The sequence below is a fragment of the Lipomyces tetrasporus genome, assembly GCF_029532465.1.
Source record: "Lipomyces tetrasporus strain NRRL Y-64009 chromosome Unknown POJ06scaffold_1, whole genome shotgun sequence".
Taxonomy (NCBI): Eukaryota; Fungi; Ascomycota; class Lipomycetes; order Lipomycetales; family Lipomycetaceae; genus Lipomyces; species Lipomyces tetrasporus.
The window spans coordinates 780,447-796,177 of record NW_026611596.1 but is presented as its reverse complement, the minus strand read 5'-3'; the positions used below and the strand labels follow the sequence as shown (position 1 = coordinate 796,177).

At 46.6% G+C, this 15,731-nt stretch overlaps 8 protein-coding genes across 8 annotated transcripts; 3 read left to right on the top strand and 5 right to left on the bottom strand.

Moving 5' to 3' along the window:
- Window positions 1-105: 105 nt before the first annotated feature.
- Window positions 106-2,324, bottom strand: POJ06DRAFT_298136 (uncharacterized protein). Its single transcript, XM_056190643.1, has 3 exons — window positions 1,896-2,324; window positions 1,650-1,839; window positions 106-1,587 (listed from the first exon to the last, which is right to left on the bottom strand). Exons 1-3 carry the CDS (start codon window positions 2,116-2,118, stop codon window positions 336-338), a joined length of 1,665 nt encoding a protein of 554 aa, XP_056047122.1. The 5' UTR covers window positions 2,119-2,324; the 3' UTR covers window positions 106-335.
- Window positions 2,325-3,340: 1,016 nt separating this feature from the next.
- On the top strand, window positions 3,341-4,371 carry POJ06DRAFT_284594 (uncharacterized protein; the record flags this gene model as incomplete). The annotated part of the gene is given in 5 exon segments (XM_056190172.1): window positions 3,341-3,458; window positions 3,478-3,779; window positions 3,811-4,101; window positions 4,154-4,187; window positions 4,220-4,371. The coding sequence occupies 5 exon segments, from the start codon at window positions 3,341-3,343 to the stop codon at window positions 4,369-4,371; spliced, it is 897 nt and encodes a 298-aa protein (XP_056047121.1).
- Window positions 4,372-6,072: 1,701 nt separating this feature from the next.
- On the top strand, window positions 6,073-6,381 carry POJ06DRAFT_234660 (uncharacterized protein; the record flags this gene model as incomplete). Its single annotated transcript, XM_056185797.1, has 1 exon — window positions 6,073-6,381. One exon carries the CDS (start codon window positions 6,073-6,075, stop codon window positions 6,379-6,381), a length of 309 nt encoding a protein of 102 aa, XP_056047120.1.
- A 287-nt stretch (window positions 6,382-6,668) lies between these two features.
- POJ06DRAFT_279400 (uncharacterized protein) lies at window positions 6,669-7,744 on the bottom strand (the record flags this gene model as incomplete). Its single annotated transcript, XM_056189813.1, has 5 exons — window positions 6,669-6,902; window positions 6,957-7,039; window positions 7,061-7,088; window positions 7,170-7,569; window positions 7,620-7,744. The coding sequence occupies 5 exons, from the start codon at window positions 7,742-7,744 to the stop codon at window positions 6,669-6,671; spliced, it is 870 nt and encodes a 289-aa protein (XP_056047119.1).
- A 214-nt stretch (window positions 7,745-7,958) lies between these two features.
- POJ06DRAFT_284593 (Alpha/Beta hydrolase protein) lies at window positions 7,959-8,637 on the top strand (the record flags this gene model as incomplete). Its single annotated transcript, XM_056190171.1, has 3 exons — window positions 7,959-7,971; window positions 8,036-8,493; window positions 8,551-8,637. The coding sequence occupies 3 exons, from the start codon at window positions 7,959-7,961 to the stop codon at window positions 8,635-8,637; spliced, it is 558 nt and encodes a 185-aa protein (XP_056047118.1).
- Window positions 8,638-11,097: 2,460 nt separating this feature from the next.
- POJ06DRAFT_181311 (uncharacterized protein) lies at window positions 11,098-11,559 on the bottom strand (the record flags this gene model as incomplete). The annotated part of the gene is made up of 1 exon (XM_056184750.1): window positions 11,098-11,559. A coding segment is annotated over one exon (462 nt), but the record flags the coding sequence as incomplete, so codon positions are not given.
- Window positions 11,560-11,723: 164 nt separating this feature from the next.
- POJ06DRAFT_190892 (uncharacterized protein) lies at window positions 11,724-12,376 on the bottom strand (the record flags this gene model as incomplete). Its single annotated transcript, XM_056184820.1, has 2 exons — window positions 11,724-12,152; window positions 12,206-12,376. The coding sequence occupies 2 exons, from the start codon at window positions 12,374-12,376 to the stop codon at window positions 11,724-11,726; spliced, it is 600 nt and encodes a 199-aa protein (XP_056047116.1).
- Window positions 12,377-13,146: 770 nt separating this feature from the next.
- POJ06DRAFT_234656 (uncharacterized protein) lies at window positions 13,147-13,918 on the bottom strand (the record flags this gene model as incomplete). The annotated part of the gene is made up of 3 exons (XM_056185796.1): window positions 13,147-13,236; window positions 13,282-13,791; window positions 13,844-13,918. The coding sequence occupies 3 exons, from the start codon at window positions 13,916-13,918 to the stop codon at window positions 13,147-13,149; spliced, it is 675 nt and encodes a 224-aa protein (XP_056047115.1).
- Window positions 13,919-15,731: the final 1,813 nt, after the last annotated feature.

The window sequence follows — 15,731 nt, the reverse complement described above, 5'->3', positions numbered from 1 at the left end:
TATGGAAACTTGGTTTCGGCTATATTTTTCATAGTGCGTCGCTCGGACGTATAATAATCGTTCGAGAGACTTTAGGAAACCAAACATGTGAACAGCCACGTACGCGCTCAATTGAAGAAGTAAGTACATGAAGAGAAAGACGAAGAGAGCAGTGAGTTGGTCGACAGCATGGCGCGCAAGACAAGTTCAAAGTTACGAATTTGAATTTAGCGTTACTCATAATTCTTACCTTTACCGACTTAGTTTATTTAATCTTATCCGTTGACCGTTGTGCCCCGCTGGATATCAATTCATGGCGTATATTTTCTCATAGATGGCGGGTTTATCTCCTGAGATCACTTGTTCTTCGACCACCCCACGGCCAGCACGTCCACGCCGTCCTCGATTTCCTTCTTACTCGGCATGTCGCCCCTCTGCATGAGAACCGCGCTCTTGGCCATGATGGGGTCCATGGAAACGGTCACGACCGCCACGACCGTCTGTCCCTTGCAATAGTACGCCGTGAACTTGACATTCTCAGGCTCGCCCTTCAGTAGAAGTGAATCCCAGCCGCCGGCGGTGTTGCCGCAATAGCGCAGCTGCACGCCCAGAGCGGACCAGAAGATCGGGATGAACGACTTTGGCTTCGGTGACTGTGACGGCGCAAGGGAACGCACGATTGTGTGCGCAACGCGCCGGCCTGCGTTCTGCGCGACGTCCCAGTGTTCGATGCGCACGTAGGTGCCCTCCTGGTGGTCTGAGCCCGGACCGTGGTACGGGTACGTGGCGATGTCGCCGATAGCAAAGACGTCGCCGCCGAGCCCGGACACGGCGAACGACTCATCGGTCTTGAGAGAACCATCCCTTTCAAGACTGATAGCTGGGTTATCCTTCAAAAAGTCGGTCGCGGGTCTCACGCCCACGCCGAGAACGACAAGGTCGGCAGGCAAGACAGTGCCATCTTTGAGATGCACGGCGCCGACGTTGCTTGGATCTGACGGTGATGGGGTCGCCTTGTCCACAGTTGCCGACATCTTGAACTTAACCCCCGATTTTTCCAGATTCTTCTGGAAGATTTTACCGACTTCCTCGCCCAGGACACGTTCCAATGGAGCCTTCGACGGGTCGATGATGGTGACATCATTGCCCCTGGACAGGGCGGTACCGACCTCCATACCGATAAATGAGCTTCCGACGATGACGACTTTCTTGTTTTTCTCTCCCACTGCTGCCATGATGGCTCGCGAGTCAGTGACGAAGCGTAGAAGGAAGATGTCGCCTAGATCCTGGAAGCCAGGCAACGGAAGATGATGTGGAATACCGCCCGTCGCTAGGACAAGCTTCGTGTAGGGATATGACTTTTTCGACTTTGTGGTGACGGTCTTCGTGCCGATATCGACAGACGACACTTCGTCCGAGACCATGTCGATGGAGGCCGCCTTGTACCATTCTTCTGGCCGCAACTCGATCTTCTTCGGGTCTTGGATGAGCGCCTTAGACAGCTTGGTCCGATCGAGAGGCAGGTTTGGTTCCAAGGAAATGACTGTGATGGAACCCTTGAACTTCAGTTCGCGCAAGGCCTGGACGACACCAAACGTACCGCTTCCGCTGATGGCAGAATAATTATGTCAGTAACCGATCCAGGCTGGTCTCCAAAGTGAGTGACTTACCCTCCGATGACTACCACCTTCTCCGGTCCCGCGATGGCGCACTTGACATCTGGATCTCTGTGTCCGACTTTAATTGCTGCCGGCTCGGCCCTGATGTACACGGCTCCGTCTTTCTCATAGACGTCGAACCTGTTCAGTGGGCTCGGCGCCGGGGCATCTTCAACATCTCCAGTACTGACATTGAAACACGCTAACGCACGTCAGTATTCCGCTCTGCAGATGCAAATTGCAAAAGGAAGTCCCTACCTCCATGCCAGGCGCACGTTATCCGCGCGTCGGGCGAGACGACTCCCAACTTCAGCGGGGCACCATAATGGGTACACCTAGAATTGAGGGCATGCACTTCGTCGTTCACTCTAACGACAATCACCTTGCCGCCCTCTACGCCCACCACTTCGGACTCGACCTTGTCGAAGTTCCGAACATCTGCCAGCGACGAGATGTCCTTAAGCCTGAACTCCGGCGTCATCTTGGCCGACAATATTGTTGACAATATTTCCTTGGATGTAGAACAGAAGGAACGGGTTGAGATCCGCCAGGGAAAGGATGACGGATAGATATATAGAAGGCTAAAGGGCGTAGTGGCACCGGGAGACGCAGTGGACCGCAATTCACTCCGATTATGATTGACGGCTGCAGCTCGGTTTACAAGTGCAAGGAAATGGCCGTGTCGTGGTAATGCAACACCTGAACCCTTCAGCAGCATTGTATTACTGTCACAGTCGGATCGACGGATGGATTTCACGTCATCGTCACGTGCGACGAATGTGAAGGCGGAATGCCGCGGATTCTTGGTCTTGCCGGTCACCGACCGAAAATCATCAAGCATCCAAGTGTGGAGGTGGGTTAGGTCCTAACAGACCACCGCCATAAGTTTAATACATAGTTGCCTTACATGACGTGCGGATAGTTGTAACAAAGCGGAATAGTGGATACGGTTCGAATGTTTCGCCTAAGTTTAATCTTTATGCCTGCTGAGCCGCATAAACTATATGACGTCGCTCTGCCAGAACCTAACCACCTAAACCAGTTAAACCCTGAAACCCTGAGACTGCGACGTACTCTTGCCGTACCGGAATCGTGACGTGTGTGTGGAAGATTTAAGGTCATCCCTTCTTGATTGACTGGGGATCGTACCTCCGTAAACGGCGTCCAAACCCTACCAATGATGTTAAAATAAAATAACAGTACCTCACTTCCTAGTCTATTAAATATGAATATATAATAAATTATTTATGCATGGACGTAAATGCAGCAAAGACAAAATGTTGTCAACGAGTTCCTTCGCCCACACTGTCTTGACGTCGAGACGACCAATCCCCTAACCCTGGCCAGGTCTTGCCAACAACAGCCCGCCGTACTTGAATCAACTCCGGTATCGTACTCATCGGATCACTGTCCTGCTCTAGTTCATCCTATTTCCCAATTTTACATTGATTGCGCGCTGTCTCTAATGAGCATTTATTGCGGCGAACATACGTCGTTGACGCGTTGGAAACGTCCTGTTGCAGCAGCGATCACCTGACAGCGTGCCAGCGAACAGCGGGACCCGCCGGACCATGATCTGTCAATCTCTAACTAATCAATACGCAAAAAGGAGCACAAGGAAACAGTCGTCAAATGCACTTTCGTCGAATGATAGCCTGCAACACTTCGCAGCGTCAACGATGGATCTTGGCTTCGTCGAGAACATGGCTTACCGGAATGCTCTTGAGTTCCTGATTAGGAATGACCCGGAGCAGAGACTTGACGTGCGTCTTCCTTTCAGATGCTTTCGAGCCTTGGAAGATGAGGCGCATAAGCTCTATGGTGAAGAGGCAAGGTACAGAACTGCTAAGCGCAATGGTTGAAGCATCACTGACTGCTGACAGTTATCCTCGTATCGAGTACTCGTCCAAAGACTCAACTGTAACGATAATCACCGCTCAATCGGGTTTGCATGCAAAGGCTGCAGAGATCCTCCAACGAGGAATTGAGGACGGGGTACGCAGAGAACTCACTAACTGTGGCAGAGGCGACCTCGTCGTACGTTTTGGAGGAGTTCTTGACATCCGACTCAATGCGCTTGATGATCATTTAAGGCTATATGTTAAAAAGCCTGACGGTGGGCTCACTTATTATAAAGATGGAGTTGAAACAATAATCGCCGTAATCGAGATAGGCGTCTGTGCGATTGAAGACTGATCTCGAACTCTGGATGGGCCGGTTCCAATGCCGCAGTGGAATTTTATTTTCGCTTAAGGAAAAGCCAGGGTCGGCTATCCAGCCCAAACAAAACATGTCTACGTACACTGCCAATGACATTCTCCCATTTGGTGATGCGATGACACAGGCGAGACTCAATCAGCCATTTGGACCATATCGCTACAATGGGCATGACTGGTTTGGGAGGCTGGATACGGCATTTATCGAGGTATTTAGGCGAGATCAGGCTGACCCACCGCAAAGAACTGTATGTGATATAAATGAGCATATAACATGACGCACTAATAAGATCCCAATAGAATGTGCTGGAAAATGGGCAAATGCTGTTGCTTGGTACCACGCTAACATCGGCCTTACTGTTGCAGATCTTTTTCCTTCTGGTGACGAGAGTATTCGGGGAATCGAAGCGGTGCTTATACACTTTGATGCAGCTCGTGTGCAGCATTTGCTAGTGAATGGCGCGCTTCTAACAGCGCATGTGAGATTCAATGATATAGTGGGGCATAGACAGATGTGACCCCAATGGCAACAATTGATCTGGCTTCTGACTGATTTGTTGATACATGTTAAGCGCTATGCATGGGTTTCTGATTAATCGTGACGGTGTAGCTATGGACCCTGATCGGGTCAAAACAATCATAGAATGGAAGAATCGCCCACCGCAAACTTATCGAGATATTCAAGTTCTACTGGGGTTTGCAATTTTTACCGCAGATTCATTCGCCATTATTCGCATCACGCTCACCCTCTCACGGCTCTGCTTAAAGGCAGCCGCAACGGAAAGAAATCAGGCGATTTCAAGAATGGGGAGAGGAGCAGCGTGAAGCCTTTGTGGCGTTATTATCTGCCATTGAGGTAGCCCCGATGCTGATGCACTTCGACTGAAACGACCATCTCGAGTGGAAGCAGATGCATCGGACTATGCTCTGGGCGGAATATACTCTCAATATTTCGAGGACGGCTGGCATCCAGTGTGCGTTTGACACAAAGTTAGCTAGAGTAAACAACGTGAACGTATTATGTCTCCGCCAACTGTTGGGGAGTACACATTTCGGTGCCATGAACGGGCTTAGCCCTGCACCTTCTACAGATGCAAAGACGCATCCTGTAATGACAGTCAATGAATGTAGCCCTCAGAGTGAGGACTGTGCCTCTTATATCTTGTCCGAGTCCAGGTTGTGGCTCGAAGGACGGCTCGCGAAGCTGTTGAGTTTGAGTTGCCCTTGACAAGTGAGCCAACGGCTGATCTGAAGAAGCTAATTGCGGCAGTGCAAGAAATTGACCCTTTCACTCAAAGAGTGAAGAAGAAAGTTGAAACCGACCCTACTAGAACAATCCGAGGTGCGTATGAGTTGTCTGGAGAGGGACTACTTCTATGGCAGAACCGGATCTATATTCCGCAATAGCGAAGTTTGATTAATGAACTTATGGCTGTGTACCACGATTGTCCTCAAGCTGGGCATTAGGGAGTCGTCAAGTCTCTGGAGCTCTTACAGCGGAAATTTAAATGGACTGGCATGAGAGCAGATGTGGACATATATGTCCGAACATGCCCTACCTGTCAAGGTCTTACGGCCAAACGGCACAAGCCTTATGGGAGTTTAGAGCCTTTGCCGCAGCCTTTACGGCCGTGGGCTGAGATATCCATGGATTGGATCACATGTTCGCCTCCCTCAATGAAGAGTGAGAAAGAATACAATGCTATTCTAACTATCGTCGATCGATATACCAAAATGGCAATATTTTTATGTGTTACTGACACCATGGACGCAGCCGACATGACTCCTTTGTAGTGAATTAGAGTGTCTGTCACAAGTCAGCGGCTGGTCCTATGCCATTAACCGGAGTGGGAAGTCCGCGGAAGCAGTGCTTCAATATAGTGAAGCAGCGCTCCACTGGGATGAAGCAACGCTTCATTATTAATGTATATAGTTATAAGGACAGTCAATTATCATGTATATGGGAGAATCGTGTGTTAGTAACTGAACAATCTTGAGTACACGTTCATATTGAACTAGGATCGCTCTAGACAACCGGTACCCCATACTTCTTCTTTACAAGTCTCGCGCACAGTCGTCTTTTGTTTGCAGAATACCATTGAACCTATTAGGCCAGTGAAGGGTTTACTCTGATCTGAACTACTCATCAACATAGGTTTTCAACAATAACACACCCTCATAACAATTGATATGAGGCTTTCCGTTCACGTTACGACGTCATGGCAGAAGCTCAGCTTATACAGTCTGTTCAGGAAAGAATCGGTGTACTGGAAGATGCTATCGCGAATCAAAAGACCCGAGCTACACCTCTGAAGATTGGCAACGTAAACCCTTTTAGTGGGAAACGTGGGACGCTGAACGCTTACCTGGCCAAAATGCAAATTTACTTGTCAAACAACGTGGGAAAGCTACCACGTGAAGCCGACAAGGTGTTGGCAGCAGCTAGCTTCCTTGAAGGAGACGCCATGAATTGGTTTGATGGGTACTTGACGTATATTACTAATATGGTCGCCAGTCACGTCACCTGAATTCCGTACTCTAGCCTCCCTCAACAAGTAGCTTCTGGCTTATTCTGGCGAAGTAATTTTGTGAGGAAGGTTTCACAAGTACTGAGTGTGTCTTCCATGGCGCCTTCAGCTTCCAGACAACTTTGAGCATCTCCCGTCGTCATTCTTAGAGACATTCCGCCTAAAACCGATTAACAGAGCAGCTCACGATATTCTCTAGGTATCAGAATACTAACGTATATTAAGCTGAGCACGCAGCATAGCAAGAAAACCAGATTCAAAAGCAGCAGGAACGAAGCAAACAGAAATCAAATAGGAGTATGCTCTAAATAACTTCCCAGCCGTCCGATCGCGGTAAGAACCATCGACGCCCGAAATTCGTTCTCAAACCATTCGTGGTGGAAGAAATCCAAAAAAAAAAAAAAAGTGGCTCTAATCTCGTGTCCTTGGAGGAGGCGGCTAGGAATGCAATCTTCGAGTACAAGCTCACGTAGGTTCGGCGAGATATTATCGCCAATGTATTCGCCCTTTTCCACAATTGTCTATAAGCATGTTAGTGGCACTGTTAAATCGTGCGTATACGTTCAATCATTTACAAAAGATTGTGAAGGTTCTAGTATTGTCTCAGGCCCGCAATTCTCATCTTGTCCACGGTATGCTTCAAGGATGACTGGGCGAACTGTTCCGAATCAGGTAATACCATCTCGTTGCAACGGCCCGTAGGGATGCTGCACTAATTAGGAACGAAAGTCGTTCTCAGCCTCTTATATTATTGCATATGCCTCCTCGTCGGATGCATAATAGCGTACGTTTGGCTTCGTCCTACGACTCGACTCAGAAATAGACATCGACACACCGAGACGGCAACGCAACGCACAAACGAACCAAGAGATGGCCGCCCGCAGACTATCATAGGACTGTGAGACACCGACTTCAACTGCAATCATTAGTATGAGGCGATCTCCCTCGCGGTATAGCAAGGCGCCGTCCCAGGCTCTCGTGGTAAGGCCACGGCTGGTATTGCTGTGCCTGGTAGAGTCTGAGTCGGACCGCAGATTACGCCTAATTGCTGGACTGATTCCCGAATTCATTTTAACTTCATCGGAAATACTTGACACCAATGCTCCTACCATTCCCGAATGTAGTGGAGTTCGTGGCACCACCACGATGGCGACTCCCTTGGCGCTGTCATACCATAGCTGAGGATAACTGTGAAGTATTGTCAGCAGCGCTTAGTCACAAATCTACAAAACACATACCTGGCTTCTTCTCGTTCAAGTACCTCACCGACCTGCTCGTACTCTTCCCGACTAGCCGATACCTCTAGTCTAGTATCCCGGGAAAGTCGTCCCCGAACTACTTCGAGGAGATTTGAATGCGCCATTTCGTGATGAAATTTGTACGAATTCACCTTTCTCCGCTTGACTGGAAATATATTCAAGTCGGATTTTCTCTTCGCCCTTGTCTCCACGTCGTTGTGACTGATATTTTGTGCGGAAATTAGCTGAGAATTGTCAGTTACAGATCCGTGACTACTGCGGTTGTCGATCGCATCCAAGTTTGATTAACGAAGGCACAGTGACATCAGAATGGCAAAAATGGTACACAGCGGTATTAAAGCCCTGGGTATCATCAGTTCGACCAGTGACTCGGATGCTAACAGTCCGCAGAACAGTCTCTACAACTTCAGCAACATTCGCTACGCTGCGCCTCCCGTTAGGTGATCTCCGTTTCCGCGCTTCTATTCCTCCACAGACAGACCGTTCCCTTGTCCAAACGGGCTCCATTGGTCGTATCTGCCCAGCAGCATATCCTGTGTGGGAAGAGGACATTGCCCTGCAATGGGTCTCGAGTGTGCTGCTTGGAACGACTTTCACTGGATCGACGAATATCTCGTCTTATCCGTCGGATTCCACTCCTGGGGACCCTCGAACGATAGAGGACTGTCTGTTTCTTGACGTTGTGGTTCCAAAGGATGTCTTTGAGAAACAGGGAAAGGCATCAGTTCTTGTCTGGATTTATGGCGGTGGCTACGTTTCTGGCGATAAGGCCAATGAGAATGCGAAGGGGCTGGTTGAACGGAGTTTACAGAATGGTCAGGATGGGATTGTATATGTTGCTATCAACTATCGGGTATGTGACCCCTCTTGCACACATTTGCTGATAGTTAGTAATAACGGAGTGTCACAGCTCGGAGCATTGGCTGGCTCGCCGGTCCAAGTCTTGGGAGAGAAGGAACTGCCAATGCTGGACTTCTCGACCAGCGCCTTGCTCTAGAATGGGTACAGAAGTATATCCATCTCTTTGGCGGCGACCCTGACAAAGTGTTGTGGAGTCCAAATCGACATTTTCCGATACTGTTGACCATCATGATTAAGGGTTTCTGGCTTCACGCACACTCAGGGAAATAGCCTGATGAAGCTCATATCCGAGATCGACAATAGGCAACATTGCCTCAACGGTACTCGTATAACAGCTGCAAAACGAAGATATAATTGTCCCTATGGAAACGAATCTAGCACCAAGTAAATAAAATTGACGTACCCAGTTCAATTTCCTGTACTGGGTATGTCATTTCAACGAACTGAGAATTTTGGCCAGCGGTTCTCAGTACATCCAAGTGATGTGCTGAGTCAGGGCTAAGCCTGAGTTTATAATTCTGATGCATTGAGTTCACCGGCGCGACCGAGTACGTCATTTACCCATCTTTCTTGAGTGATGTGAGTTCGTCATCTTGAAATACTTGCTTCACATTGAGTGGAATATCCGGAAATAATATGCACTAAAACAATTCCAGATTGTGACTAATACTAAGCTTAATTACTAACATAATTTATATATTTATAGTTACTAAAAACAAGCAAAATAAGCACTGGAACATCACCGTTAATATCAAGACTGTGTGGAGATTTCTACGTCATCATTCACTGCAAGATCGAACTCATCTGCGTGCATATCAAACATATCCCAGTTACGGTCCACAATATAGTCCATGGCTGTAAAACTGTTATGGACTATACCGACCGTGCACTGGATATCATGTACGTGAATGCATATAGATTCTGCCAGTGACCTTGACCGCAACGGAATAACTCTCCCGCAATAGTCATCTGTGTCTGTCTGCCCACTTGGATAGTCAAGGTCGACAAACTCCCGAATCAGGGCCAAACTATAGGTCTCGTCTGTCAAAGACATTCTCATAGTGAACAAGCAGACGACTTGGGCATAGAAGTAGTTCGTCTCCAAGTAACCACATCTCACATAGGATCGACACCTTGCTCCTCTTCTATTGTGGTCTTGGTTTCCTGCCACGAGCTCTTCACTGTTTGCCTGGTATGTCCTAAACTCCAAGGCTTCAAAACCTTGCAGCTCTAAGGCGTCCGAACTACTGTATCCAATTAGCTTGGCAATTGCGTCTAACTCACGTTCTGTAAAGTCAAGTGCCGCAGACAGTTGAGTCTTCAACATGCCAACAGTAATCTCAGGCCTATGCTTGAAGAACTCCTCCTCCCAAGTCAATGCCAAATATGGATTAGCCCATCGCAGCATATTCATCTTCTCATTCAGTAGGATAAGATTGGCCAGGTTCTCATCCTTATGCCTTTTTCCACTTAACCAGCTCACAATATATCCGCAAGTCTTCTCCATTGTGAACTGCCAGTATACCCATGCAGGACCGCAGTTCCTGATACAGTCACTGACATGTAGAATTCCATGTAGATTTGACGTTCGACTTGTAGGATCAAATGAATAGATATGCTCATACGATTGCACAAAATGAAAACTTGTGTCTTCCAGCAGTCGAAGATCATCAGTGGTAATTTTCTCCTGAGTTGCAATGGAATATATTTTTGCCAATTCCACAAAGTTTTTCCGAACTTCTGGTGTTGTTCTTGAGTCTAGCAAAGGGTGTGAAAATAATTGCAGAAAATCAAACCAATTCTCCGCACGATAGCTTCGGAAATTCTTGAAAATATCCAAGGGAGACCGTGCGAGAGAAGCTGGTACGTCCCTTGCGCAACTGATGATATCATGACCAAGGCCCGCCAGGTCCTTGAACATACTCTCCGGTGAATGACATTGTGAAGGCCGGACTCCTTTCCAGATCTCAAAAGTCCGTGGAACAACACCTTGTAGTATCAGGTGCATAATATCGGTTGGAAAGGATTCTGGCCAGTATAAAGTTGGTACGTCCAGTAACGGCGATCTACCAGAAATTCCAAACTTCTTAAAAACTGATTTCTGATTAATTTTGCAGACATCTTCTATGTCTTGCCGTAAACTTGACCTTGCTTTCAGTCGCGGTCGACCTGTTGAATCCAAATGCTTAACTTGGGATAAGGGAAAGTAGTTTGATCCTCCTTCTATCGCTGATTGACCCTTTATTAGACAAAAACGGCAAGGTCTCCTTCCGGTATGGCCCTTCATGCACATTAGTTTTGCTATAGCTGGCTGGTCACCAGTAACCAGGCACAAATGAACTTTCACATTCACGTAAAGGCTTTCAGCAGCATTCCATACGGTCATACCAGTCTCCGACAGTTCCTTGACTTCCTCTAAAAGTGGACCAAGAAATGAGAAGATATCGCGTGGCATGTTAGGCCCCGGAATAGCACCAAATAGAAGAAGGTTTTGCTTGTTGTACCTCATCTCAGGAGGAAGGTTCATGATAACACCCATGATGGGCCACACCTGATGAGTACCCTTTTTCACTAGCTGGACGCCATCAAGAGACAGAGCCAATGCAATCTCTGTCCTTGTCTCAAAAAATCCATCAAGCCTAAGTCTTTTCACAAGGTCCCCATTCCAAAAGTCCATGACTGACCCTGGTTCATCAGAACATTTCCTCATTACTTCGCTTGGGTACTCCTGTAGTCGTCTTGCAAGTTCAACCTGTCCAAAAATTGCATGCAGTCTCGGACGCAGGGGAATATAGGTAAACGTCTTGCGGGGAGATCCCGAAGGCTGATAACGCTCTTCATGGCATTTTGGACAGCTTTGCTCCTCGGCATATGTTCCGAAAAAATTTATGCAGGGCACCTTGGGACAACAATTATAAATAACAGGAAACAACACAATGCAACGATTGATAATCTCCTTGCACAAATACCATGATTTTGCAGTGATCCCAGGAATCTTGCCAAGTAGAGAGAAGCCGACATTGTCAATCTTATGCATAAGCTTGAAATTAAGCCATCGTATATGACCAGCATCTTCTGCTGAGATCACCGGATCTACACAGTAAATTGTTAGCGGCTTGCAATCGAAGAATAATGCTGATAACTGACCTGCAGGATGGCGATGATTGTTCCCGACTGGCACGGCATTACCTATAACGTAAGGCTCCGCGTCCGGTTGAGGAGCTAGCAAGAATTGTTAGCGAGATAATTGCAAGGTTCTGCTAAGCCCGCCATACAATTATCACTCATTGCATAATGATCATTATCATTATAATTGTTACTGTAATCGCCACCACCATTACTCTCACCATCATACGTATCAAAAACTCCCCCACAATCCAATTCGTCCAGTGCTGCACGTGAATCATTGCCGCCATATGCCAATGCAGTGGTCGACAACTCATCTCCGTCTTCAGTTACTTCACCAGAGACAAAGTTATCATCATTGATACTACCATCCCTGTCATCATTGCTAGTAACAAATGAAGTCGAAGCCCCGCTCTCCAAATATTTATCGTCTTCAGCAGTTGAGTCGTTTAGACTATGTTGACTGTCCTGATGCTGACAGGCGGAGATTTTCGCGTCATGAGGCTGAGAACTCGGCGCCGTGATCTAGTACCAATCATTGTCAGTGTATGGCGAAGTACAAACAAATACGTTAATACCTGAGATGTAAACGGCGTATTACTGTCCCCGGAAAGAACACGGTTCGTCAGTCGGTGGGCCCTATAAGCGCTTACAGACACAGGGTATCCCCTGCCAGGCACATAAGCCCTTCGATGCTCACGAGCGGCGCATGTCGACCGGCAGTAGTATTGAGATCCAACTTTAGGCATATTGCATAGATGTCAGCAATATCATTTGGAAAATGGGAGTAACAGGATATCTTACGCAAGCATCAACAGGATCCTAAGGAGGTAACAAGCTTGTTGAAGACGACAGGGAACTTTTGGCACTGGAGTTGGAAACAGGGGTTCAGGGCTAGGGATTAAGGGACCCCTGACAAACCCCTGACTTGTGTCATCGCCTTGTCGATGATGTTGTCCTTCTGAGCTCGGTCTGAATTTTAATGGTGTTTTCTTGTCGGCACGAGTAATGGTTCTTGGGTTGTTTATGTGTGGCCATATGGCCTTGTTTAATTATATGCGGGAGAGGATTTGCCCCGTTAAAAAGGTCCCTTTTCACCTTTGCGCGCGGCCTGTCGACTCCGTTTTTGGCACGAGAAAATCGAGCGGTCTGCAGCAAGCTCTCAATAATTGACAATATATTCTAAAACAACAAGCTAGTTATATGCCACGGTAATATTTTTTCACCCACTCGGGTTATTTTAATTATTTAAGCAAATAAGTACAATTTTATTATGATATTCAGAGAGGCGACAAGTAATAAATCATAGCAAATTAAGCGACAGTTCAGCAAAGACCTTAGTCTGACTCACTAAGATTATATCTCAGAACCATTGTGTCTATTACTTCTTGAGACTCACGTCTCTTTCTTTTGTTCTCTATTCGACGCTGACCTTCCGTATCTTTGGCCATTCGAATCTCTAGGTTATGACGAGCCTAATACACCGAGCTGTTAGCTCGCTTTCAGACAAACAGCATACTTAAAGAACATGTGCCTTAGCCGATTGTGTCCTTCGTCGGGGGGGACACTTATTTTTCTGTAATTTGCTTGAATTTGGTACATTGTCGTCCTACTGCAACTTAGCTAGCATTTATATATGAATTGAGTAACTTACTCCCTCGCTCTCATAGCAAGCTGAATTACGTTTGGACAATACCACCTCATCAGGTACTTCAAGATACAAAGATGTGTCTCCTTCTTCGCCATAGAGAGCTGATATTTCTTCACTATCGATATTGGAGGAAATGTCCTCACAGATGCTTGCATCATCGTCATGACATGCCTGAATGAAATCACCATCATTTGACTTTGACTGCCACTTCTTTATGCTCAAATTTCGCGATGGATTTCTCACTTTTCGTCCAAATGCCTTAGAAAAAAATATCTTTGAGGCCCAATTATCATATGCCACCTGCAGCAATGGAAACGCTGTTTCCAAATATTCGCACATTCTGACTTTGATAGCATCGGGTACGTCATTCCAGGTAGTGAACCCTCCAAAAAAGGAGTTAGGGCAAAACTTGTTATACTCAAGATCTATCTTAGGTTGGCCGGCAATCAGGGGATCTACTTGTGCCGCAATAACTTTCGCGTATATTAATTCGGAGTAACGTTCAAGATAATCCTAGTGCCAGTTAGACGTTTTCATTGTTACAGCCAACAAGCCATGCACAAACATTGATGGTCTTTATACACGAATAAATCACTGAACTGTCTCCGCTGCCAATCTCTCTAGGTAGTGTAGAGATCATGGTTGCGATTGCTAGTTCAAAGGAAACATTGCCCTGTTTTGGTCGGGTCCTGGAATTTCTCTTACTGTCTGTAATTCAGATAAGATGGTAAGTGCAGGTTTGCAAATGACAAAATCAAATACTAACGAGAAGGGCAGTATTAGAGAATAAGTGAGCGAAGGCGCGTGTTTTCAAGTTTGACGTGACGCGACCACCAGAGAGAACCCTAACCCACAGGACTTTCAGCTCAGCGCGTGATTGGAGACGGCCGTGCGGGGAAACCGGCTAGAAGTCTCCTGCTCCCGCACCTTGCTGACTTGCTGCTCCCCACACGCGCTTTTTAAATCAGCAGTATTGTGGATACGGATTGTGGTTAAATCGTTTACAGAACCGTTGGCAAATGAACGAAGCTAACGATTGACATTCGAAATCATTCTTCTGTACTAGTCGGATGAGGGGTTTATTTAATTGTGTCAGGTCTATTCGTCTCGTGTTAGACGCTTATTGCTGAGTTCAGAGTTGCTCGATGCGTCGGAGAATGTAACAGAGGAGCACTCAGAAAATTATATGCACATGCGGATCATAATGTTTCAGATAGGTTGCCGTTGTTATTACTGTACTTGTGATGAATGCTGATCCTCTACTAACAGAGTATACTTTCCTTGCCGTTCTTTACCATGGTGGTACCTTGGTCATCTGCGTTGCATTTTATCAGTCTAAGTATCAATGTGTGTTGTCGTATTTGCTAACACGCTAGGGTCTTGGTTCCATTTGAATGAGCATGGCTGTTTTACTTCGCCTTCAGCAAAGTAGACCCGGTTTGTGCTATATGTGCGCATCTGTAATCGGACTTGCATCGGTAACTTCCTTGGTAGGTGATAGTTGCTTATAGGGGTTAACCGTTTACTGTTATGGCTGACGTGATTGTGTCTCTTTTAGGATACGAAACCGCCGGCAGTGATTAATAATTACTGTCGTAGGCAATCTTATATCCTGTTCTAGTGATATCTCTTATACCGCTACAACCTATACATACCTTAGCTGCAGATGTGCTGTCTACTTCGAGGACCTCTACTTTTTGGTTTACTTGTTTAACCTAGCAGCGAGCTATTGAGGTTTTGTATTTTGGCATGTATTGCATCTCTGAAGGGATCTGAACCCGCTGACAGTGATTAATGACTACTGTTCTCAACGTCCTTTCTATGGTATCTGTCATACTGCTACAACCGATACACTATAGTTACGTACTGCAGATGTGGTGTAGTCTAATGGCCTGTACCCTGTTTCTTCTTCAACCTAGCTGCGAGCTGTTGTGCTTTTGTTTTTCAGGTTGTGTTACGACATTTGCAGAATTGTACCACTCTGTTGCCGGTTCACTGAGGTGGTGGATCCGGGGAAAGGTCAGCGTAATGGTAGCCGGCAAGAGTACAGAGGGCACAGGGATTGGGAATGATTGGGTGGTCTGGTATATATACCTGCTGGATAGTACATGTCGAATTTGTCATCTATATGAGCAGGCATGTATATATAGTAGATGGGTTGTATATATCTGTATCTAGTTAGATCTTCAATATATGTAGTTATTTATTTAGCAGATATTACAGCACAATGTAAACCAAAACACCTGAATCAAGGAATGCGGTCTGGTACATCACCTTGATGAACTTGGCACGTCAGCCTGTTGCACTAAGTACTAGTGAACTCAGTGTGTCATTGTGTTTTCGCTACTATGGCCAAATTTTTCAAGTGACACACTGGGGCCAACTACAAAATGACGGACCTGGTCCTTCCTGCTGATATGCTCTGTACATCAGAGTAGCGTACCTAGTCATTG

Coding starts and splice junctions, on each gene's coding strand:
- POJ06DRAFT_298136 (XM_056190643.1), bottom strand. CDS start 2,118: ATGACGCCGGAGTTCAGGCTTAAGGACATCTCGTCGCTGGCAGATGTT. Junction 1,840..1,895: donor AACGTGCGCCTGGCATGGAG/GTAGGGACTTCC, acceptor GACGTGCGTTAG/CGTGTTTCAATGTCAGTACT. Junction 1,588..1,649: donor AAGGTGGTAGTCATCGGAGG/GTAAGTCACTCA, acceptor TTCTGCCATCAG/CGGAAGCGGTACGTTTGGTG.